The sequence below is a fragment of the Motacilla alba genome, chromosome 6 (genome assembly GCF_015832195.1).
Source record: "Motacilla alba alba isolate MOTALB_02 chromosome 6, Motacilla_alba_V1.0_pri, whole genome shotgun sequence".
Lineage (NCBI taxonomy): Eukaryota > Metazoa > Chordata > Aves > Passeriformes > Motacillidae > Motacilla > Motacilla alba.
This window is the reverse complement of record NC_052021.1, coordinates 11,609,619-11,635,693: the sequence shown is the minus strand read 5'-3', so window position 1 is coordinate 11,635,693 and position 26,075 is coordinate 11,609,619. Positions and strand designations below refer to the sequence as shown.

The following is a 26,075-nucleotide window of genomic DNA, read 5'->3' as shown; positions in this document are numbered from 1 at the left end:
GGGGGCTTCGCTCGTGACTTCGCTTCTTCCCGCAGAGCCCGAGAGGAGCGGCACCGCCGAGGGAGCGAGGCGCTTTCTTCCCGGCCGGTGGCGGCGGGGCGGCACCGGACCCAGGAGGACCGAGGGAAGGACCGGCGGAGAAGCATCCCGGCGCGGGCCGTCCCGTCCCGTCCCCGCCCGGCTCCGTACGTCCCATCGCGGCCCGCTGCCGCCGGCCCGGGCCATGGGCCGGCCCGACTGAGAGCCCGCGGACCGTCCGGCAGCCCGGCCGGTGCTGCCCGGAGCGCCCAGGCGGGGCCGCAGCAGCGCGGGGAAGATGCGCTCGGCGGCGCGGACAGCCGGGCTCCTCCTGCTCTGCGGGGGTAAGTACCGCCGAGCCCGGCCCTCCGGGAACTTTGAGGAGCTCAGGTGCCACCGGCGGCTCGGTCCGGCTCCGAAAATCTTGCCACAAATACGGACAAGATATATATAATCCTGATACGTTTTCTTCGTTTTTGAAAAGCTAAGTTAGAACAGATGTGAGTTTGCTTTTCTCTGAATTTATGATGTGAAAGGGAAAATATTAAAGTATATTTCCATTTTAAGTTTTTTAAACACGATTTCTTCTCTGCTATCCCACTCCCAGAGCTTTTTGTATCATCAGATAAAATGGGATTGGTAAATGAAAATGACCAGAATATGAATACGGTTGGATTGTAACTTAGATGATGCTATCCACAGATGTCAAGTTTCTAAAGCAAACAGAAAATCCATTATATCTCTTTTTCTTCCATATGGCTTTGTTTGCTGATGTATTTCTGACGTTTACATGAATAAATCAAAGTTGTATGCTAGAGAATGCAGTACAACCTTGCACATTAAGAATGCATTTCTGAAAAAAAGTAAAGTCCAAACTAGTGCACTAGTTGGTCTAACAGTGAGTAGAGTGCAATATTAATTCTGCCCTTGTGATTCCCCATAAGCATGTGACGTTTTCCTTCTTGTTATTAATTCAAATTAACTATTATTTTGTACCATTTTAAACTACTTTCTGTACTTGCAGAGATTATAAAGCTCCTATTTAATTTTTAAATTATTTTTCCTTTGCAATGCTAAAATACTTTAAGTTGTCCATATTTTTTCTCTTCTTAATATGTTGTTGTTAAGGCCTGATCTTTGTGAAATCTCACTAGGAGTGAAGTCTAGGATATGAGATGATAAAATGTGTAGGATATACTGCATCTAAACACACACATCTAGTGTAAAAAAAATAAAGTGGGTTGTATCCCGAGACATTTCACTGTCAGGAAGAATTAGCTGTACTTGTATTGCTAATGGATGATCTATCATGCCTGCTTTGCTTTTATCTTTGGCAAATCCATTTTCTTTAATGTTTTTGGCAGAATTAGGAGAAATGTAATTTACGTAAGTTCTTCAGCTTGAGGGGTATGTTTTCATTAGCCAAAATGATTCACATGCATTTGCTTGAAGATGACTTTCAGTGATTTCTGTTTAAGCTGGACAGATGAGGTTTCTTTGATTCATGCTATGATACCCCAGATTATTGCACATCCTGAACTAGCTGGTGTTAGGAACTCCGGAGCTGCTCTCTCAAATGGCTTTTTTTTTTTTTTCCCTGCAGCCTTTCCCTTTCAGTTGGACCACCATTTGATTTTACTTTTAGGTTTACAACTTTACAGAAATTTCATTCTGAAACTCTCAGATGGAAAAGAGGTTCTCTCGACTGAAGACAGATATCTAAACCTTTCTAAATATTAGACCTCAGCAGCTGGAAATAGTTTCAAATATTTTTTATTATTAAATGTAGCCCTAAATTGTTAACTTTTGGATCTGCCAAAAATGTATTTGGAGGAATATTACAGGAGCTAATTTATTTGGGTAAAGTAGGCTGCCAAGTAGATTTTTTTTTTGTATGCTGCTTGCTTATACTCAAAGTTGCAAGTATTTTGTTTATGCTCTCAGCTTTGACTACTGAGGCTTAATAATTGGTTCCTCTTAGTTTCTACTAAAACTATGGGGAAGAAAAGTTGTATACATTTATGCCTACACTTTAGGGTAATTGTTTTCATAGTTATTTCAAGAAGTCCAGTGTATTAGCAACGTTCTATGGGTGTCTGTTGATAGAGAAACACTGCTTCACGTTGTTTAGGTGTGTGACACTAATTAGCTTTTATGCCTAAGAGCTGAGTTTACAGCAGGGGTATGATAAGCATTACATCTTGGAGGTACTAGCAAAACCCCTGCATGCACAGAGTTCCAGTTTAGAAACACAGCTGTCTTAGGAGTGACGATGCATTCCCCTGGTGGGGAGCGCTGTGAAACTTCCGTGGGCTCCATCCTGGGGCAAAGCCAGGGATTCTTCCATGGTAAGTGACATGCTCTTGCCAGGTGTTGTGCAGGAATCTCTTTCAGCTGGGCAAGACCTCATCATAGAGGATTGCCACCCAAAGTTAACCTGCAGGGATACCCTTGCACTCAGTTGCTGTTGGTACATCTTTGGTTTGTGTAAAGGTTTTGGAAAGCTTAAAACTGCTGCAGTTCATAAAACATGTGCTCACAACAAACCCAAAGGCATTTTACAGAGTGAGCTGGCGTAGTCAGTCTGGTGAGCGTGCTGTTAGTTGAAAGGATTAGATTTGGTTATTTTGTATTGGCGGGCTTCAGAAAGCACACTGGACCATTTGTTCTGAAGCAGAAAGGCACAGCCTTGGCGCTTTTGCACCACAGGCAACTTGTGGGTCTCCTGCAGGCACTGTCCTTAACGTGCAGTAGCCTAGAAATAGCAAAAATAAAAGGATTGTTGCTTCTCAAATTAAGGCTTCTATCTCTTTTACCAATTAAAAGAAATGCAGGGTTTTATTATGGAGTGTGCACATGTCTTTTTCCAAAGTTTTACATCTTGGCAGTTGTAGTACTTCAGGGTGTTTACTTGCCTATCACGCTGCCTGGCTGTTTGGTGCTGGAGTTTTGATTCTGAAAGCTCGTTGATATCAGAGGAGGACCTTTTTCAGTTAAATGTAGAAAAGAGTGCCCCTGGGAAAGACTTAGTAGGATTGTCTTGTCTGGAAAGTAATTTTTGTTATTAAAGGGAATACTTTTGAAGAGATAATTTCTTTTCAGTGAGTGAAACACAGTTTGTAAGCATGACACTATGCAAATTTTTAAAGTTTGAAGGGAAAACGTGCTCTTGAATGCAGATTATTCACACTTTATTTTACTGACTGTGATATAAAACTTCTGATGAATGTACTAGTTCTGATACTTGTTTATGGACTGTTTGGGATCGATTATTACAGTGCATTTCCCTGCTGCTAGGATTGCTGCTATTGTTTTGACTGGTTACAGTTTAGAGCAAGTCCAGGCTCAACTCATGCATCCAGATGAAGGACAGACCTTCAGAAACCAACTGCAGATACTGACATTCTTCTCTCCCTAATGTGGATTATTTCACGTAATATTTGTATTTCATGATAGAAAATGCGTGCTTTCTCTAGGAAAAGAATACTTATGTGATTCTGTCAAATAAAAGATCTCCTGTGTGCTCATGTTTTTAGATCAAACCAGTTCTAGTCAGGTCACATGATGGAGCAGAGACCATTGATTGACTTGTATCAGGAACTGGCTAAGACAAACATTTTTTGTATGGTTTTTTTTTTTTTAAATTTTAACAGTTATCTGTCAGATAATATATGATCAGGATTTTACATTGTAAAGTAAAAATTACTCTATTTTATTATAACCCTCACTGTGGACAAAGGGAATTTGTTGACGACCATGAGAGGCACTTCATTAGATCTTACATGTCTTAATCAGGAAGGATCAGAGTTATGTGGGAATTTCAAACCTTGCTGCTCTTTTTGATAGGAAAAGAAGTATTAATCACGATGTTTTGGTTCCTTCCTACTTTGTTGTTTTTCTCTGCCCAGAGGTTCATCATCTTACCTTCTGGCTCTTGCCCAGGTGGCACTGTCTCTGGTCACCTGCTGCTGCCTGCATTGCGCTGTGAAAGTGCTGCTTCACTTGCACAGCACTCACCGGGGTTCATCCCAGTGCTCCTACCAGGGAAGGAGCCTGGGCTCTCTGTGGCCCTCTAGGCTTCATGTCTCCCCTCATTTTACTCCCACTGTCAGGTCCTTCACCTTCTAGTTTCTTCACAAATGAGATTTTGCAGTGAAGTTCCCCTCCTGCAGCGTTTTCATTTTCATAGAAAGTAATTTACTGTGTTCGATTTTTTTTTTGATCCATGCTAATTGGATCCATATTTGTGTAATATTTAGTTCCCTTCTCATTGTTATGTGCTGCCTTCTCAAGGTGTCAGTCAGGGCAATATGTGCTATTGGCTTGATTATTTCTGCCAGTCAGTTAGTTGCAGTCTTGCTCCTTGGCTTCATTCAAGGATTTTGTTTCTATCATAGAGACAGTATAAAGGAAATGAATACAAAGATAACAAAAAGCCAGCATTTTAATGCTTAAAGCTCATTTGTTAGTCTTTGATTAACAGACAAGATTTCTCATAGCATTAACATCAGCAGTCAGTCTGAGCAGTAGTGTGGGTTCAGCACCTGAATGCAAGATGCATATTCAGCAGCATGCCCACCATCAGTTTTCCATCTGTATGTCATGTCATAGTCTCTTACTTTTTTTTTTTTTTAATTTTTTTGAAATGACACACATTGTTTGTGAGAAAGCATGTATTTTGTTAATCTCTATTTCTTCCCTTTTCCCCACTTTGGCCCCTGGCAGGAGGGAGAGGATTTGTTCACTTGTTGCTGTACTGTCATGCTTGGCTTGGTGCTGCTGGTCCTGCTCCTCCAGGCTGCTTTCTCTCCCATAGAGCAACCTAGCAAACACAGATATGGCATGGGTTGGAAGAAATGCACACTGTAGAAGCGTGGTGTTTTCTGGAGAGCCTTGTTGTGAAAAGGTCATTTAGAGCCTGTCTGCGGTGAGGAGAGCGTTTGCTTTGTTCAGACATTGGCATCCTTCAGCTTTCCGGCAGAGCTCTAAGTGGTGCCAGCTGGTGATGGACTGCAATTATCTCTTGGTTTTGAAATGTAAAAATTGCCTGACAGTGCTTATTGAGCGTGGGTATTTGTTTCAGGAGCATTGCAAAACTTACCTGAACACAGGTGGTGGTTCCCTGTGGGAGCAGGGTGGATGTTAAGAGCATCTTCTTCCTGGATTGTGGCACGTTCATGCTGCAGTCTGTTCTTAGCTCTTGCTCTCTACTTTTGTTTGGTTTCGCAGAAGCAAAGCTTAAAAAATCACCAAAATGTTCTGAAGAAACTTTGGAATTGTTTATTCTCCAGATGATTTTTTTTTGGTAACTGTCTTATATTTTGGAAAGCAAGCAACTGAAGCATTGCAAGGATAAATACAGCAATTACTGCGGGAATAGGAGAGATTTGAGGTTTGCATATTAGTTTGGTTAGATCAGGGTTCAAATTCAATTGACAGCTGTGCTACACATTTGCTCGTACTCTCACACTCTCTCTCTTAGTTTTCTGTAAAGTACCGCCACCATTACTTTATCCTTAGAATGGCATGTGCATTGTTGATTGACTGATGCAGTTCCAAACTGGGTGATACTGGAGCTGATGCAACGTAGGGAAAACACAATGGGAAACCTTACAGAATCTATAGAGTGATAATGAAGCAACAAAGAATAGCATTGGAAAAGCTGTGGAATGAAATCTGTTCAAAGGCTTTTTTGTTACAGTGTGTTTTTTTCTTTTATCGGTGAAATATACTGAGATAATCCACAATGTTTTGGCAAAGTCATTATGAGCCTTTTAACAAGTTTTCATGTAGATATATTGCTAATTAATAAAGTTATTAAGAAAGGTTTTGTTAAAAAATAGGAAGTCAACTGAGGTGTGAAAAACAGATGGATTTTGATCCTTTGGGGAGCTCAGGATTTTTTAAAATTTGTCTAAAGCCATCTCTTTTTTTTCCCCACATAAGGAGAACGCAAAGTTGGTTTTCTTAAAGATTACTTCATAAAAATGGTTAAATAGTTTCAGATTTCTGGATCTTGAAATGAGACCATAAACATACTAGGAACATTTTAACCTAAGAGATGCTCTGTAAATCTGCTGAAACAGAGATGATCATCAGCGCTTTAGAGCCTGAGGGAAAATTACAGTGATCGCAGTCAAAAAAGGGAATTGGAAACTTTGCTGGGGTAATAGTGCCAGAAATGTTGTTTGACTGAATTAGTTTAGAAATTTGGCTGATTGTAAATCAGGTGATTGTAAAAAGAAAATGGATGTATTACTCCTAATGGCTGTCTAATGGCTTTTCAGTGTATGCATTTAGAAAACTAATTAAACAATATATTTAACTGGTATAACAAAGTTGCTTGTGTTGCTGTAATGGGTGGTTGGATTTTGGTTGTTTTTTTTTTTTTTTAATGTCCATTATGGCTTTTTTTCTAAGTGAGACAAATTTCAATCTCAGATAATAAAATTAAATCTAGCTTTTTCTCCTAATTCAGAGGCACCAAGTTTTCTGATATGGACAATTCCATTATCTGTTCTTTTCACTTGTGAAATGGAAAGACTCAGTTTGACGTGAGTAGACCAGAATTTCACCTATCTCCAAAGCCCCTTAAAGGTTGGTTTTGCCACTGAATTAGAGCAGGCATCCTGTCAGTGCCATTCTGAGGGTGCCTTGGAGATGAGACTTAAATCTCCCCGTGGCTTAAAGACACAAGTGATGGTTTCTCTGGATTTGGGAGGAGTCTTTACCATTCCTGCATAAATACTTTCAGTTTGGCCCCTAACAAGGATGATGTAGAGCAGCTTTCTTTGACTCCCTTAGGAGGGGATGCTTTACACTGGTTGGCTTCTGGAGATTTTTCGTCTTTGTTGGTGAGGCGCCCTTCCATACCCTGTTACCTTAACGTAGACACCAAAAAGTATTTCTGTGCAAAGAGAAGTAAGGATGTAAAAAATATCAATGGTTCACAAGATGCTGGGAATGGATTTGATTCTCTAGGTTCTCTTTCCACCCCTGCCACTGTGCTGCTTAAAACTTGCCTCTTGTGTTAAAAGTAGCTCTGTATGTTGCTGCATTTGGGAGGAAGGTATTGACTGCCAGTGTTCCAGCTATATGGTCAAGAAGGGGAGTAATAATTTGCATTAATGCAAATAAAATGTAACATAAAGTCAAAGAAAAACTATTGTTTACTGAAATTTAGCCCATAACAATTTATGACTTTAGGAAGCTGATTAAAAAAAAATTAATTATGTCTTTTTGGATGGGAATAGCCAGTATAGCATGATTAATACACACATTTATGGCAGTCAGTCATCTCAGAAGACCAGAGGGTTTGAAATGTATATGTACTCTAGGGCAGCAATCAGGCTTTCTTTTATGCAGCATAAAAGTAGACACTAGAAAACTGTAGGAACACATTTATATTGCCAGATTGTGGTGTGCAAGACTGTAAGTCAAAAGTGTGCTGTTCATGAAATCTGAATAACGGCGAGGGGAAAGGAAAGAATCCAAAGAATTCTCATCAAGAAAAGGTCTGAAGTTTTCATTTTAATAGGAAAATATGTTTTTCAGAGGAAAAAACACACACACACAAAAATTAAAATTGGGAGTAGTGGAAGAGAGTGGATTTGGGTAGAGGGCATTGGCTGCCATGTGAAATTTGCACTGTGGTGACTGGGGAGTTCTGACAGGACCTTTGGAGAAACTATCGAGCGCTGATTTTTAACAAAACAGAGTGCTGCTTTGGCACCTGCAGTGAGAAGTCATAATTTTGTAAAAAACTTGAGCGAAGCCTTCTCACATCTCTGAAGTACTTAGGCATATGCTTAGTTTTATCCTGCATCAGCAAAGCATTTTAGAGCGGGACTGCTGCATCAAAACCCCGTAAAGAATTGCACAGTTCCCAAAGTTAAAACTCTCTGGCTGTACATTCAGGGGCCAGATTTCTCTTTGCTCCCGTTGGATACCAAGTTCCCCTTTAGTGGCGTGTGCTGTCTAACCATTGAAATGGCTCTGAGGTGCAGGATTTCCTGCTATGGGACCAACACCCCAACAGTCAAAATAACATCTCCAATTCTTTTGCTGCATGGAGGATACAAGGATTCATCTAGTTTGGAGTCTGCTGCACATGTTATTACTCAGGCATGTAGGTGAGGCTGGCTTGCACAGAGCTCTGTTTTGTCTTGGTTTACAATATTTGGGCTAGTTTGTTTAGAACTGGTTTGGATGTCTTTGTCCTCCCTTGTCGCCTGAGGTTTGGGTACAATGTTCCTGACCACTCGAGTGGTCAATATGGCAAGGCTAAGATACACATCTGAAATATCATGAACCATCATGAACCAAGTTCTGTGTGTGTGGATATATCGCAAGAGTGACTCTTTTAAGTGGATGGTTTTAATGAGTAGTCTTAATAGTCTTGACTTTCCTCAGTTAGACCAGGGGAGATGCCCTTAAGCCTTTCTGTACGACTGTTGTTTCCCCACCAGAAATTTTTGTCAACAATTTCTGGTGCTACCTTGGCTTGCTTCTGCTACCTTTGAACTGTCAGTTATGTATTGGGTGCCCCATTTGTATTTTGATAGTCACAGTGTCTTCGGAGAGAAATACAGAAACAAATATTAAAAAAAAAAAAAAGATGGTTGTCTGTTACTGCTTTTCAGCAATTCTGGGTAGAGCTTTCTCTAGCAGAGCTCTTGGATGCCAGTGAAGTAAAAAGGACTGAGGAAGATGATTTGTGTAAAATGGCTCATCCCAATTGCTATTATGAAACAGAAAAAGCAATGGAAGTGTTTAGATTTTGGGTTTGAACGTACACGTTTTAAAGTAATGAAGGGGAAACAATATGGCTGTAATATAAATTTTATTACACATTTCAATTCAGCATTGCTGACATGCTCTAGATGAGAAGGCATTTTAAACAATTTTATTGCTTTGGTAAACTTTTGCCTTTGTAAAGATTAGAAAAGTTGTCTTAAATTGCTTTGCTGGGGACTTTCTGGCTAGTGAGAGAGTTTATAACTTGTATTTTGCAGATTTTTTTTTTTATTTAAAAAAGGAGACAAAACCCAAATCTTTAAAACTTAGTTTCTGTAGATTTAAAAACAAACAGGATCGTCATAAGAGACTGTGATAGGTCATCCTTAAAAGCTCTATGAAAACCAGAAACATATATAAAATTATTTTTTCTCACTGAGGCATTGAAGTGAGGCTGTTGTTGGAAAAAGGGTCTTTTAAAACTATTTATTTTCTTAGATTCTAGTCTAATAAAATTTGAAATGAAAGTTGGACTGAAGGTTTTAGGACAGTAAATGTCTAAAGAAAATAAGCAATAATAGCCCAAGGTTTTACTTATGTTTTTGATGCTGTCCCTCCACCTATTTTTTTTTTCAATCTAGCTGCCATAGACTATTTTTATTTATGTTTTTATAATTTTTCCAATAATTTCTTGAATTCCTGTTTTCTTGGCATCATGCAGTTGGGTGTCAATTTTTAGTTTATTGCAAAAATTTTGTCCTCTGTCTTTGCACAGGCAATTTGGCATCATGGCAGAGCCATCCTTAATATCTGGCAGTTAGAAAGCAAAGGGGATGAATCTGTGCAATTTTCTACTTTGGCCTTTCAGAATATGTTTGTCCACAACACAACTTCCAGGAAAAGGAAATGTACGTTATTTAAATATTTGGATTGCTCGTCAAAAACTCAGTTTAGATTGTTTATAGTAGTTACATTTGTCAGTGTAATAAGACTGGTAGCAAGGACTATTACTTATTTTATAAAATGTTGTGTTAAAGAGTCCTTATGACAAAAGATTTTTTTTCTCCTTCCCCTGGTAAACCTTGGTAATAGTATGTAAGATAATATAAGAATTACTACATAGAGTCATGCCTGACACAGTAGTTTATTTCCTGGTGATGCCTGGCAATATCCAGTTTTGAATGGTGCATTTTGGTTATCACACTTCTTGAAATGCAAAGGATAACAATGAGAAATTTAGGAAATGCTGGTTTTGAAGAAAAATATAAATGAGAGGCAATATTTATTTACAAAGAAAATTGAGAAAGCACAGAGTTCAGATTTTTCAGTTTAAGCTGGAGTATTACAAAGGTGGAAGTACTGGTGGAAATTGAGTGATGATGGAAACTAAAACTTGGGAAATAGCAAGGGGTATAAGGGAAACATTTTGGTAGCACGGAGCTACAAGGATTTTTGTCCACAGTCATTGTGGGATTTCCTTTAATTGGGAATATCTTAAGAACAGGTGGGACAGCAGTGTGTTCATGTTATATATAATCAATCCTACCTTGGATGAGTTAGATGACATCTCTTGGAAACTCTTGACTTCATCTTCTTACGGTTTTGTGCTTAGGGTGTTAAAAACAGGACAAATGCAGCCTTTGTATGTCTGCTGAAGCTAATGTCTGGTGTTTGGTCAATCAGGGCTCCTTATGAGATCATGATAACTTAGTCTGCAGTTAATGTAACTTGAGAGTTAATACCAAAATACTTATATTGTTAATCATCAACAGCTGAATAGACAGGAGTAGATGCCTTTGATGTCAAGACGAGCTTCTGGAGTTTCTGGTTTTCAGAATATCCCCAGGGATATATTTGATATATGGTGGTCTTTGTATTCTCAAAAATCAATTTCTAATTCCATGCTCAGCATTCTCAAATCCTAGGCAGTGAGCTGGGGACCTCACACTGCCACTGAGCGTTTCCAATTAAGGCCTTGAAAGTCTGTATACATATGGCCTAACCTTGTCACCAAGAAGAGTAAAGAGTGCGCTGTTTTCTTCAGATAAAAAATGAAATGCATTGGGGTGATGATGTTTGTTGAAGTAGACACAGGATTTGAGCATCCATTTTCTCAAGAGTTAAACTAGATTAATGATTTGGTAGGCAGTTCTCGTTAAATTAGAATTTAATGATAGGAGAGAGACCATGAGAAAAATTAGCACTGGGATTATAACTCTACTTTCAGTATTTTTCACCCTGAATCCTAAATTGCAATTGCTAGGATTATTTTTCTGTCTTTGACATCAGCTGCTGAGATCTCTCCCTTTTACCAATGCAATACTTTGTTAGATTTTGATCTTTGAAGAACTGCAGCTTGTATTTTTCTACTGTTGGTTCTGTTTCATAGTTAGCATCTTACACTGCATTCATTATAGTTTCACATTTTCAATTTAAATATTTGTTTAAATATGCTTAATTTAAAATGGGGTTTGGGACATGAGCTACTTAACTACTGTTGGTTGGCAGCACTGGTCTCCTGGAAGGAGCTGGTGATAAGGTGTTTTACAAAATTCCAGGGGAATATGGTGCAATCCTATAATGTTACCCTATTTCCCATTCTTAGAAGATTTCTGTTTACCCTATACATGCCAGCATGACGTTATCCTGCTCTGGATGTGAGAAAGACGGAGGAAATGGCTGTGAAGAAAGAAGACGACGACTATTGTTCCTCCTTTCCGAGGACTAAACTCAATCCTAGCTAGTCTTGATTTGAAGCAGAATTGTTGCCTTGTCCCCTTTTCTGGCATTTGGACAGTAAGCTACAGATGTGTGGAACTGCCATTGAAAATGAAATTGCACTGGGTGCGTGATTACCTTTCCAAATGTCCTGATAGAGAGTGCAGACACTGTCACAGCATCTGCGATTGTTTAGGCATGTGATTTTGTCTGGGAGGAATGTTTTATTTGGATTTTTTTTCCACATTTAACTTTTGAATAGCTTGTGAGTCCAATCTGTCTCGCAATAGAATGAAAACATTAAGCCTTAGCTCTTTCTGCATTCATTAAGAAGATAGGAAGGAGCATTATCATGGCAGAGGTGATTCAGAGAAACTGCAGAACCTAATTTTTGCCTTTTCACACTAGACACCTCTTTCTAACAGCTTTAATTACGACCGCCCTTAGATACTGCCAAATAATGTGTGTAGATATACCCCTGGATCAGGGAGTATATTGCCAAAATGGTAACAACACTGAAGCCTTTTGTGCAATTCCTACCTGTATCTTTTTTTGTTAAATGTCCACATGGATTTAGAATTGACCAGAGTTCCAAACTATTTAGAAAGAATGAGCTTAAAAAATTGTCAATGAGATAAGAAATTAAAATAATGAAAAACCACAATGAAATTAATTCAGCTGCTACATTCCAGCTTCTGTACCTGTTTTGTTTGCCTGGGGAAATCTCAGCAAAGTGAGTGTTAAAATGCTTGTTTCTTTTCTGTTCCTTATACCAGTTTTATTGGATGAAGGAAAACAGACTGAAGCTTAGGAAAAACCATGAAACTGTTAATGCACAAGTACTGTCAAAAGCAGAATGGGCAAGATTTTCAGATGATGGTTTGCTTCTGTGTTTAATGGGGTCATAGTTTTTTCCGGCATTACTTAATGAAGATGGATTTCTTACCTGGATTCAGGTAACCTGGGGACTTTAATATAATGAAAACAAGAATGCTATTGTCACTATTGTTAATAGTGGGTGGGTGGGTGGTTTGTTTTTTGGTTTGGTTTTGTTTTTTTCATTTTAAGATGCCATATTTGCTTCTTAAGAGAGAAGAGAGAGCACAGTGGGACTTAGTTTCTATTTCTATTCCTTTTGCCGTGATGACTTTTCCCAACATGAAATTATGTTGGGAACATAAGTTGTCACACATTTGGTGACAACTTCCTGAGTTGCAAATCACTTTGGAGGAAAAACTGTAGGAGTGAGGGATTGTTCCCTTTATCTTAATGAGACATTAATGCTGAAATCTTAAAGTCGTTTGAATGTGGTCAGTGGCAGCTTTCTCACTGCTGATGTTTTTGTAGAGTCGTCTGTGTGAACGATTTTGGATTGTTGTGGGAACAAATGGCCAGTGATGGGCATAGTGATCTCTGCCAGAGTTAGGTCAATATTTAACAAGGTCTTCAAGCCCTAGTCAAAAATCACCTAGCAATCCTACCAACAGAGTATCACACAGGAATTTTTCATGGGTCCCTCTTTTAAGTATCCATGGGTATATTTTTATAACGAGATGTTGATATGGTGATATATGAAGTGTGAAGTTGCAGAGTGACCTAAAATGAGTACCCTGGAAATTAAATAAGCCACATGAACTGTTTCACTGATTTTTATCTCCCTAGATAATGTTCCTGTTATTTTGCAAATGCTGGTGGAGAATCAGGTACATTTAAGGCACTTTGCATTTTCAGGAGTCTGTGTTTCTCATTAAGAAATTAAGAGTCTACTTACCATCAAGTACACAGATAAATATACACAAGTTTATTTGGGTTTACTCTTTCTAGAGTGGTCCTTCTCAAACTGTGGTTTCCTTCAGTACGTGGTTGACATATGGTGGTGGTCTTTGTCTCAATGTCAGTGTTTCTGAATTGTGCCTCTGGCAGCTGAATATCCATGGGAAAACGGGTTACCTTTTGATCACTGGTTTTTGAACTGTAGGTTTCTGATGGACTGTCAGCCATGGTCAAGATCTAAGATTCCTTATTAAACAACTGTTTCAGTAGTGCTTGCAATTAAAGCCTTGATGATAAACATGTATTTGGTCATAAGAAGGGGATGAGGATTGGGAGACATACAGTAATACAAATTGTTGCGAACCCCTCTTGTGACAATCTTCCATAACAAAATTTTTGTTAAACAGTTTTGAATTTTGAATACACAACTGCTCGTTCCTTTTTTTTTTTTTGTTTTTTGAGAGGGTTTTCATCTTTTGTGGAAAAAACTCAATTATATGTATATATTTATATTTATATTTATATGTATATGCGTGTGTGTAAAAATAACAAGGTGAAGAAAAAAGTAAAAGCAAAAAAATTTCTGACTGTGAAGTAGCTGGAGGGCATTTGCTGCTTTTCTTTAAGCGCAGAAAAGGACTTGTAACTTTCTGAAACAATGGACATTTTCATTATAGGAGACTTAAAAAGATGTTCAAAAATAAGCTTAGAATCAGGCCTTTGTCAGAATATATCCTGTCTGCAGCTGTTAGGTTACTTGGTTTGTTTAAATAGGAAAGTTGTGAAGTCAGGATTATTCTGCTGGATCTGTAAGGTAAGGATTTCCTCCTCATACACTTAGGCCTGTCAGATCTGGTCTGGGCACTGATGTCATACTTAATATATTATATTTTAGCAGTGGTTGATGAGCACCAATTCCTGTCAGCAGAGCTGGATGCATTTGTCAAGGGAGAAAGTGAGAAACTGCCGTTTTGCATCACACTGTCACGTCTCCCAGCACTTGTGGTATTAAGCCCTGCTCCCCTCACACTCAGTGTGCAGAATGAATGAGGCTGTTTTAGCATGACTTCTGTTTTTATAGTTAGCTGAACTTTGAAATTGTCTCCTAAATCATCCTTGCCAATAGCATTAACTACCCCTTTGCTGGTAGTCAGAGATTATTCTGCAGTAAGTTAAAGGGTAACTCATCTTCTTTTGTGATGACAGGAAACATGGAGGGATGTAAAAGATAATGGCTAATTCAAAGCAGAGCACTCCACTCTGCTTCTGGAAATCCATCAACTCAATTCAAACACGGATCTGAAATTTTGCAACAAACTTGGAAATCTCTTTCCTTTTCGCCGCTTCAGTAAATTGTTATCTGGGGGAGGATGATGCAGATGCCCATGAATTATGATGCCTTTCATTACAAGGGGGTGAATTGCACATTAGCCTGGCATTCAGAAGCCTGGAGGTTTCTGCCACTGTGCTTTCACTGTTTCTAAAAAGGTACAAGCGTGATGCAAAGTAGATAAATGAAGTGGTATTAAAGAAAGGTCTTTATCCTTCCTTCTCCTTTTGCAGCACCAAAGCCCTGAATAGAGATCATTGAGAAACGTTCTCGTGCAGAGATGAGTCATCCCCGCTGCACGGCTGGGCCAGGTAGTGAGCGACAGGGCAGGTGGAGCAGAGGAACAGCAGGTGAATTGATCCTTGGGTAAACACCTGTGTTTGCTTTTTTAAAATTTTCTTGTTAAAGACAGCTGCAGCAAGGGAACAAGAAAAATCTAATGTAATAACAAGCCATGGAAGGACATTTCAGAGAGTTACTTTTTTTTTTTTTTTTTTAGAAACAAACTGTATCTATCTGCCTCTTTTCACATGGCAGTTCTATCCATGCTTCCTCTTCATTACCTGGGGTTGCTTCTGCTAAGTAAAATCTCGCTGTTGCGGCTGACAGACAGATTGTTGTTCCTGTTATTAGCTGCTTCAAAGAAATGACATTATTTTCTGCAGATGGAGGAGTGGGATCAAAAAAACATTCCTGCTAAGTCAAGAGCATTACCTTTTCATTTACCGTGTTCTTCTGGAGCAAGGCATCTTGTAAGACCTTGAGCAAAACACGTGAAAATTCTGGGTCAGATTGTTTGCTCATGAGGAAACATGGACAGTGAAAAGACTGGGTGGAAACAGGAGCAACCCACTTCTTAAATGTTCTAAAAAACCTAAGGAAACCAAGACAGATTTGAAGATACCCCTGTGCTTTGGGGAGCTTTGGAGATGGAGGAAAAAGACCAGATTCTTCTGTTACAGCCACTCTTAATCCTTGAGTATAGAAATAATTTACTTCTAGAATTAATTTACTTAGGCAACATTTAGGTATGGCAGTCAAAAGCGCAGTAAAAAATTATGAATTAGATTGGTTTTGTTAGACTGTGATGATACTTATTCACAGCTCTTGATAGGTGTCATGTACTGTGAAGCATTTTTAATTTCCTGAGAACAATGTAACTTAAGATATCTTCCTGCACCGGGCCATTTGATTTATTAGAAAACTGCAAGGTCCGTGTAGTGCAGGCTCTGTTAGTGATTGTTGTGTATCATCCCCACTGTGAAAAAGGGGAAGCATGGTAGCATGCATGTGATAAATTGATGCATGTTTTAACATGCTACATACAGTATATCTTATGCGTGCTACACGCATTATATATTTCTATATAATATCTGTCAGACATAAAGAAAACAAATATTGAACGCTATCCCTCCACAGTCATTGTAAAGGAGAGAAGGAGTTGCCTTACTCAAGTGCTTTTTCTTCCTACTCTGCCACATGCAAAAGAGATTTATGGAAAACAACACTGATGAGAGAAACAGATTTACAGTGAAATCCGCTATCACAATATAGCTGCACTGTTTAGCAAACACCTTATGGAAGACAATACAATGTGCCAGCAAGACTGCTTTTATTTTACAGTGTTTCTTTGCAAGCTAATAGACAGTGCGCTTGATAAAATAATCTTGTTATGATAGATGGATTATCATTGCAAGTAAGTTTTACTAAATGAATTAATTTGTTTCATTTACCCCTTGCAAAGTCAATATGTTACTGGAGATTTAAGCAGTTATTTGCTTTCAGTGAATTAAATTATTAAGAGGGGGGAAGTGAATAAATAAATGAGCTAGTAGGAGATAAGATAGGCATCCACCAAAAAGAGTTTAAATTTTGTCCAAACATTGACCAGCACTGCTGCCTTCAGAGGGTTTGGATCAATCCTTCTGACTCACACTCTTAAGAAAAAAAGAATAAAATTAAAAGCATCTGAATGTTTGCATTCACAAGCTTATTATCCATGATAAATCAGGAAAGGATATTTTGCACAAAATCAGCTATTGTCTGAAAAGTTTATAGGTATTTAATAAAACAAGTAATTGGTAGTATTTTGTTGCATGGATGCACTTTTTTTAACAGATAGTAGGCTTGCATGATTTTGACTTGTACTGTTCAGGTGCTTTTATTGGCAGCTTTCATGATTTATGGCTTGCTGAGTGACATTTTATTTCCTATTCAAGGTAGTAACAGCTTAGAGTCTTCAATTAATCACTTTTATAAGTAAAACTGCACTGGGTATTTCTAGAGCAATATTCAGGCTAGGTTCCTTGAGAGATCCAAATTGCCAAGAAAGCCATCACAGCCCAGTGCATGCAGATATATATGAGCCAGAGAGGATTAAAGAAGGAGGCTGTGGCTGTAGTGTCTAGACTAGCGTTTGTGACTGCTAATACACTGCTAATATGGGTCTGTTTTTTCAAACAGAGGTGTTCAGAGGGAGCTTAAGGTCCATTATGAGTTTTCCTCCTGTGATAGAAGTGAAATAACTTTGGGTAGGATCAAGCTTTGTGGATTTCTGCTGCAAAACTCTCATTAAGTTTCATTTCACCTTTTGTGTTGGTTTTGAGACCCTGTCAGAATTGCATTTGGCACAGACAGAGCAGTGAGTTCATTGAAGAAATACAGCTTTAAAAAGCATGATTGCTTTTACAGTCTCGTGCTGTGTAGCCTGGCAGGACAAGTGTCTGTGCCCAGAGACTCTGTAGTTCATATCCCTGTATTGATGATTAGATTTAATTTCTTAATAAAAACATTAAGTGTGGTTTAGGGAAAACATTGCAGTGAGATGATTAGTGGTGGACGGAAAAGACATGCTCTTACTGGAATTCAAGTGCCTTCCTCTGATTTTAAGGCTCACAGTGATGAATATGCTGCTGCTAATGTGTGTTTTTCACTCTTAGCCTTAGAAGTTGAGGAACACTGAAGAGGGGTGAATATAAAAACCTGAGGAACTAAACTGGTCCAGATACCTGAAGGGAGGTTTGTTCATACTTGGGAGAATAATGGCAGTGAACGAGCAGGTTATTGTCAGAGCTTCTGCATGTGAGGATTCTTTGTATGGAAAAGAATAACCTCCATGATCTCATGGGATTTTGGCTTCTGAGAGGGCAACACACTGGCTTGTCAAGAAAAGCTTGACAGGCTGCAGAGGACAAAATGTCAGACGAGGAGTTAGGAAAAATGGTTTCCTTTTCATTTCAGTTCTTGGCCAAATTTCTTCCACTTTACCTGTTATTTTCTCCTCCGATTTATGGCGATGGAGATCCAATATTGTAAAAGCTCTTTGTGGTCTGTGAATGGAAAAGTACTCTTAGTTCTAGTAACTAACTATTACAGTCTTGTTTGCTATTCTCCAGTATTGCTCTAATTTTTTAACTATCTCAGTATACAGGTTAGTGAAAAATCTTATCTTTGTTTCTTTAAAGAGATATTTCTGATCAATTTCATAATGTGAGGCACTGCAGCATTGAGGGAATGGTGGAAAAGGATAACTGCTGTTAATCCAGTCTTTTGTTGGTTTAAGTAGTATTCTCTCGTGTATTGCCTCCATTTGGAAGAATCAGGGAGTACTTTTTCCTGTTATAATATGGTGTTTGTTTAAAGGCAAGATTCCAAATATATTTGTTGGCTTTTCTCCTGAATCATGACTGTAACAGGGACATGGATACCTTAGAGAGCTAAATATCCTGCAGTCTGGTTTGCTACTGATGTGCATACATAATTTCTACTGACAGTAATGGGAGTTACATGTGTATAGAAAACAAAACAGACCCCTTAAAAATGTTGGTCAAATAATAAAAGCTAGTCTAAAGAAAGGGTGGAAGTATAGAGTGGGAGGGAGACTTTTTTTTCTTTTTTCAACTTGCTTTGTCTTTAACTCATCCTCACTCTGCTTATGTTAGCTTAATATTATTTTTATGGATTCCATCCCGATCTGATATGACATGAGGGGTGAGAAAACATCCATGTGAAACAGGTAAGCAGAAGAAGATTTTAAAATATATTTACTCCCTTTCCCAGCTCTTAGAGGAGTGAGAAGTTTCCCTGTGTAGTGGTGGTGCCACAGAAGAGCCTGCTGTACCCATGTGCTGCTGAAACTCTTTTTTATTATGCAGGAAATTGTAGCATTGCCCCCGCAGCAAGGGCAGGGCTGCAGAGCCCCTCTGCCACTGAGTGAGTGCATTCCAGCAGCATCCAGCATCCAAAGAGTGAAACTGGCTATCCCAGTGTGTTTATTGGGAGCTCTGCTGTCCTTTGCATGCTCTGTGATATTTTGAACTCTGGAAATGAGAAACGTAACTTCTTTGGAGGCTGACAGGACTTGGAGTGTTTTCCTTGAGCTTCATTGAGAAGGGAGAAGCAAATTCCTGGATGCTTAGACCCAGTGCTCTGCAGTCTATCCCTTAATTAAATTCTCTGCAACCTGTGTGTTTTTATTGTTAATCAATGCATATTTGTCCTCAGAAGTAACTAACTCTGGGGAGTGTAAGAAAGAATGAAACTCTTCAAAACACCAAATGTTACACAAAGGGCATAAAAATAAAATTGTCCTTTTCTAAAATAGCTGAGCATTATGGCATCTTGAAAAAGGGAGTGCTAGAATATGTTCTCCTAATAAACCTCAGTTAAAACCTCTAAAAATAACTACACAGATATATTCTAAGTTGATTACCAGTAATTGAACTGACTTAATGTAGTTGGATGATGTCATGTAAAATATTCCTCTAAAGTAATTTCTGTAGACAAGCCATTTGAAGTCTTCTTGCAGGCAGCATAAACATCTTCATGTTGCTAAACTGAGCCCTCGGACTAAAGCACTCAGCAGGAGAGCTCTGACATCTCTCTGTTTTATCTCCTTCCTTTGAGCCACTCTGGCTTGCCTGTTAGAGGCAGCTTTGCAATGACAAATGCCTCGTCCTTGTTTTAGTGAAAACCTGGAAACTCTGTAACAGTTCAGACCCCTTCCTTGTAGAATAAGAGAGGCTAAAGGTGGAAAGGGACTTTTGAAAGTGTCTGGCTTCCAAGTTTCCCTGCAGTGTGCATTTCCAGCATTCTGTCCAACTTCAGCCTGCCTGAGCAATGGGGACTGTTCCATGGCCTAATTCATCTCATGAGAAGGAAGCTTGGAAAATGATTTTCCAAGGTTTTGGTCGTGTTTTTGCATTTGCTTATACATTTCCTTGTATATTGGCTCTTGTATTTTTTTAGCCTTATAAAGCCTTGTAGCTGTTTAAGGCAGATGTCTTCTTCCAAAATTTGTTTAGCTTGGATTCTTACTTTTGTGGAAATGGTTTAGTAGCATGGGGTTTTTTGGCGTGTTTATTTTTTTTCCTTTTTATTTTCTCTTTTATTGTTTGTTTATTTTTTGTTTACTTGTTTAGATTTGGGTTTTTTGGGGGATTTTGGTGTAATTTTTTTGGTTGGCTGTTTGGGTTTTTTGTGTTTTGAGTTATCCTCTGGGGGATACCCATGACTGATTCAAATGTTCAGGATGTAAATGTGGATTCTGCAGAAATAAAGTGCTGTGTCCCTGCTCTAGATTTTTCTATTTACTGATCTAGCTTGCTTCAATATAGAAGCACCTCAGACTTTTTCTTTTTTTCTTTATCAGCTCTATGTATCACTGATGATTTCCTTCTTCATGCCCTGAAGTACTGCCATATCAATAACTCCTGGGCAGTTTTGTTTACTGGGGCACCAGTATATTACTTACTGAATAATCATTCTGCTGATACAATGGAGAAATTCAGTCCAAGATTTGCTCTTCCCTTTACCACATCTGGAACAATGCCCTGTGAGAAAATGTCATAATTTTGCTGGTTTTTTTCCCTAAGAATGCAAGTTGGGTTTTTTTTTCTTTTTTTTTTTTTGTTCCAGAAAGGCTGGTCAGTGAGTGATTCAGTAAAGCACTGATGTGCAAATCCTGTCAGAAATTCGTGCTAACCTCCTGAACCTGTCAAAGTGCCAAAGGCACTGTTAGTTACGATGCTGCCCTTAATCAAGAGGCCTGGCAGGGCAAGAGCTGTGGCTTCTGTTCTTGTATTATTAAATATCAACAGCTAATAGCATGCTTAGTTAGTACTAGTTGATTCTTTGAATGATAGCTTATGGGGGAAGAGCACATCCTGTGTATGAGGGGAAGAGTCATTAACTTCCCCTTGAATAATGACATTTAGGAGCAGGCTTCAGCATGCCCACTTTGCCCCTTCCCCTGTTAGCCTTTGAAGAGGCGATTTCCTCCTTCTCTCATTCATTGTTTTGCCAACTGTCCTGGGTTGCCTGCCTGAAGCATTGAGTTCTCTTTCCCCAGAGGCCTTGTGACATGTTTTCCTGCTGGAGCATGAACCTAGCTGGCTGAATGAGTATCCTTTTTAAAACCTCTGTTCTCTGTGCACTTAAGGGACATGTCTGTTGTAACCTTTTGCAGAATCAGATGCTTGCCTTGCAGGTTTGAGAGGTGCTGGTGAAAGCTATTGTCTTCCTAGTCGTGGAACGCCAGCAGGACATGAACTGACTGATTTTGGAGTTACTCTGTCCCTTAAAGACAAGTCTTTGTCATTCAGACCAGGACTGAACCTATAGTGTTTTGAGAGAGGCTGACAATGCCATTTTTATGTGCAACAGTGCACTCTCTATTCATCAAGGAAATGAGCACAGAAATGTGTACCCAGCTGTCTCTGTATCAGTAGCATCTATGCATAGCAGCTGCTGATGTTTGTGATCATTTCCTATCAGGCCCTTCTTCTTTTGGTGGATAAGCCTCAAAATAATTAGTTAAAATCTTGGAACTCAAGGACACTTAAGAGCCAAAATCAAAGCCATTTCAGTAACATTACTCTTGCATTGCCTTAATCCGGTCCATTTAAGCCGACGTTGAGTGATGTTCTCTCAGGGAGTTTGTGGCAGTATTCCCTGCAGTCCTTGTCCTTGAGTATCCCCTGCTGCAGCCCTGATCTCATGCCACTGAGCCCAGAGGAGCCTCTGGGGTCCCACAGCACCCTGCAGACCCGGGTTAGCTCCATGTGCCGCGTGGGTGTCGGGTGCTCACATCTCCAGCTGCTCAGGACATGCCTGCGGCGCTGGATGCGGAGCATGCCTTGGCCATCAGCAGATGCCATCTTAGCAAAGTCCTACTCTAACACTTGGATTTTTTGTTGCCATTTTTAAATCTTTGTCGCTGCCTTAATAAAGAGACCTTCTGGCTCATCTAAAGTTGTTTTTGAAAGTCCTTTTTGTACAATTTTACAAGAATCACAGCAAGAAAAGAGATTATATTGTGACCACAGCTTTAATCTATTATTTATTAGACTTCAATTAAATGAGATGCCTGTGACAAAGCATGGTTTTAGTAAAATCCCCTGGGTCCCTTGGTATGCAGTGTATCAGAACTGTCAGTGCAAAGCACTCTTAGAGAGGAACTTTATATTTGGACATAACCCCCTTAGTAGTTCCAGCTTCTCTTTGCAAAGGAAATTGTGTCTTTAAAAGGAGATTGTGGGTGGATTAGGTCTGTACTGAAGATACATCTGTGTTAGTGATCTTACCTGATGGACAGAGTTTTACCATTTAGATATATCCTTAACCTTTCTGCCCCAGTGCCCCAAGTGTAAAACAGGGATAAAATTCTTGACAACTCAGAGAAGTGGAAATACATTAAACATTGTGAGACCACTTAGTACTACAGTGATGGGGAAGAATTCTCTAATGAGGAGATAGAATTTCACATTTATGTTTTTAAGGGCTTGGCAATACTTATCCACACAGAAACTACACCGCACATTTGTGTCTGCTATTCCAGCTGCAAAGGGGGAATCTTTTGCATCTTAGAATATCCGAGAGCTGTTGTAGACCTGCACATTCAAACTGTCTTTTGCTTCTCTGTTTGGGCCAGTAAATACTTCTCACCCTAGTGTTGGAACTTCTTTGTCTTGTCATAAGTCAGGAACTGTGAAAAGAGCATAAGGTCTGTGGAAAGGATGAAATAAATGTGCTGGTGATTCAAAAATTTTGTTTCTCCCAGCAAACAACCAGGAGTATGTAAACAAACATTACTTCTTTTTTTCTCCCTGTTTGTGTGATTTAACCCAAGTGAGTACTTAGTCAGTACAAAAAGTATTCCATGATTTTGTGCTGTTGGGGTTTGGGCAGGAGGAGATGTGGGCTGCGAGACTTTGGACATTGAGATTCTTTGTGGATATTTTGCTCCACAACGCAGCAGTCCCCATCAGACACTTCTCAACAGCCTTAGTTTTTCAGTAACCTTAATAATCTTTCAATTGATGTTACTTTGAGAGCAGAACTAACACACTGAGTACTTACAGAGGATGGAAAGACATTTAAGATCAGGTTTGCCTTTTTTCCAACCCCTTGACAGTGTACACAGAACTGATATAGCTGACAGTGGTATGATCCAGGAGGCTGCTCTAAGTGGCTGCTTTTTCAACCACTTGCTGGAGCTCCCAGTCTAGGCTTTTCTTCCTGAGCCATTGAAGCCTTCTCTGTCAGATCAGTGACTTGGAACAGTGATCAGTGCAGCAGATTTCTCATTTTGCATGGTTTCCTGACAGGAGGTAGACTTCTTTTATTTCTAAGAGTTGATAAAATCAGAACCCAATTGCAAGGCTCCCAGTCTACATCCGTGTCAGCTGTGTATTAGCAGGATACCTTTGTTTTCTAAGGTGTGTAGATTGATCCCAGACATCCCCAGTGCACCTCACATATTGTACTGACAACAGTTCTAATGAAATAATCATTTACTTTGACCCTCTTTTTTTTTTTTTTTTTTTTTTTTTTTCATGAGTAATACCAAGCCAATACCAACAAATTTTCTGAACACTTCAGTTTCATGGTTGGTTGGTTGCTCTTGTTTTGAAGTTTTTCCCTCTTGTTATTTGAACAGTTGCAGTAGTTGTCTTTACGTGGAGAACAGGCAAATTTGTGGTCATTACAAATAGTTCAGAGAGCAAACCCTAATAAAAGGGAGGAGTTGAGCACTGTGCTTCTCATGTTTTAATAATGTATAGAAAAATACAGACAGAAGACGCAGGGACAAGTTATACCCAAGTAGTGTATGCTGCTAAGACAGAGACGCTTTTCTGTGCAGGCATACTCATGGATGATTTGTGCATGTGGCCACCTAACCATAAATCAGTATCTTTTGGATGACACACTGTACTCTTTGCAATTACCCACAAGTTTTAAGAAAAATAAAACCCAGCTGAGTAGAAGAGTGTGCAGAATATAGCATTTTCCTGCTCAAACTGATGTTTTAGTATCAATGAAGATTGAGTTAATGGTATTTTCCTCATAAGAAGAGTTCAAAACACCAATTTCCCTTTTTTTCCTAGTATGTTGTCCAGGAAAACAGAATTGGAGTGAATTCTATTAAAGTTACTGGAAAAGTCATGGAGGCTCTCCTCCTGGAAAGAATAATGGCAAATTTCATTGGGACATCTGTTTGGTTATTTGGAAAAAAAAAATTGGCATTATGTTAGCTTGACTTTTTTCAGAGTGGTTATTTCAAATAGTATTTAGTTGAAAAGAAATATTTTGGATTTTAGTTAAAGGTATATCCAGTGCTTTTCAGGGTGCACATGTTTATATACATGCAGAGAAATAAAAATCATTGTCTTATTTAGCTGCTCCTTTCTGACACAGTTTTATTCCATTCATGGGAGAAGAAGTAGAGAAAATGTAATAATAAACTTTATTGTGGTTAATGCCTTAAAGATTGGAAATCATCTGGAATCTGTGATCAGATTACCAACTATTATTATTTTAAGTACCCATTTTCTGTTTCCATCTAAATAATGATGACCAGTAGGGAACTGCTGCATTACTTAGCATGTTCATTAGCAATTTTTCCTTTTGATGGGGCTTACCAAAAAAAAAAAAAAAGAAAAAAGAGGGAGAGGTAGGAGCTGAGTCTGAGTCTGAAGGTAATACTAATTTGGATTAAGTTAATAATGGTATTTCCATTTTGAATGTTCAGAGGAGCAAAGTACAAACCCAAATTAAACTGTATGTGGATTCAGCAGTTTTCAAGGCTGAAGCAAAACAGAAGTTAAGGGTTTTTTTCATGTCTCTCTATTGAATTGTGATAATTTCATGAAATTACTATGCGGCTGATCTGGGCAGGAAACCAAATTTCTCAGTCCAAAGTCTGATCCAGATCTGTAACTCTGAGAGCAAATTTATGAACATGGAACTCAGTATCACCTCTTCACTCATTCAAAAAAAATTTAATTAAGGCATCTTTTTTGGCTCACTTATAATTTCAGAAGCTTACTCCCACTAGTTTGCTCATCTGCCTCTGTATTTTGCTTTTACCAGATTTATGTAGCCAATTATGCTCAATATAAAGGTACATTAAATAATTTAAATTATTATAGAATTCACATGGTCTGACCAGCCAGAATAGTTTTTCAATACTTAGAGCATGGGTTTGAAAACTACTTCATAAAAATAATCTAACAATCTCCAAACTCAGGCTACCTTTGAGAAGGAGATCTCTGTATTTTCTGGAGTCAATGTTACTAAAATGTAATGTGGATAAAGGGAGGAAACTTGTAAGAGTGCAGTCAGCTACTGAAATGCTCTGTGAATTCATCCTTAGATGGTTGCTGAAAACTGGTACCTTAAGGTGAGAAAGGTGTGAGGTAGCTGTGTAGACTGAAATTTGAACAGCCTGTAGATGCACTTTGCCTGATTCAATTTCTGCCTCTCAAGGTGTGTTGTCGTGGTGGAGTTCATTTTCAAAGAGCAACTACTTTAGTTGTTACAACATGATGGAGAAGTCTTTATCCATTATATCCAGATGATGTTTTCTATTGTTTGTTCTAAAAATATGTTTTACTAGTTGTGCCCACCCAATTGTTGAATGTGCTTAACCTTGGTTTACTAGTTTTCAATATTTTGTTTTGGATGCTTTTCTCTATGTGTTTGACATAAAAGCACATTCATAGATTTTTTCAGTGCATCTGCCTGGTTAAATGTGTTTGTTCCATGTGTGATTTTGTAGGTATCCAAATGCACAGTAGAGGATTTGGGTGTTTAGTCTGTTGTTTGAAGTATAAGAGCTGTAGTTTGTTCATTAGGAGCTTGAGGTTCAGAGTTGCAGATTAACCAGCTGCACTGCCTGCATTCATGTGGTCACAACCTTCCAAATTTACCCCATCATGAAAGGAAGAATTAATTATACTCCTAATTGACTGTTTCCTTGGATATAAGCAGGAAGGAACTGCTAGGAGGCAAAGTGATTAATCAGTTAAGCTAGTTACATCAATCAAATGTGTGAGAAAGTTCATCATCCCAAAGGCAGAGTAAAGTAATGCCAAAATACAAAAGCCATCAACTCTTTCATTGGGTTTTGCTGTGTTTCTTTTGTTAGTTTTCCAAGGAATTGCAAAAAAAAAAAAGAATAAATAAAAACACATGGTGATTGACCCAGTCTGCTTGACAA

General features: G+C 38.8%; 1 protein-coding gene across 1 annotated transcript in view; it reads left to right on the top strand.

Moving 5' to 3' along the window:
• The first annotated feature begins 234 nt into the window (after positions 1-234).
• Positions 235-26,075, top strand: part of RET (ret proto-oncogene) — a 78,767-nt gene continuing 52,926 nt past the window's right edge. The window contains exon 1 of the mRNA XM_038140202.1: positions 235-362. Coding sequence (XP_037996130.1) covers positions 317-362 — 46 coding nt within the window. The 5' untranslated portion in view covers positions 235-316. The remainder of the gene's footprint in view (positions 363-26,075) is intronic.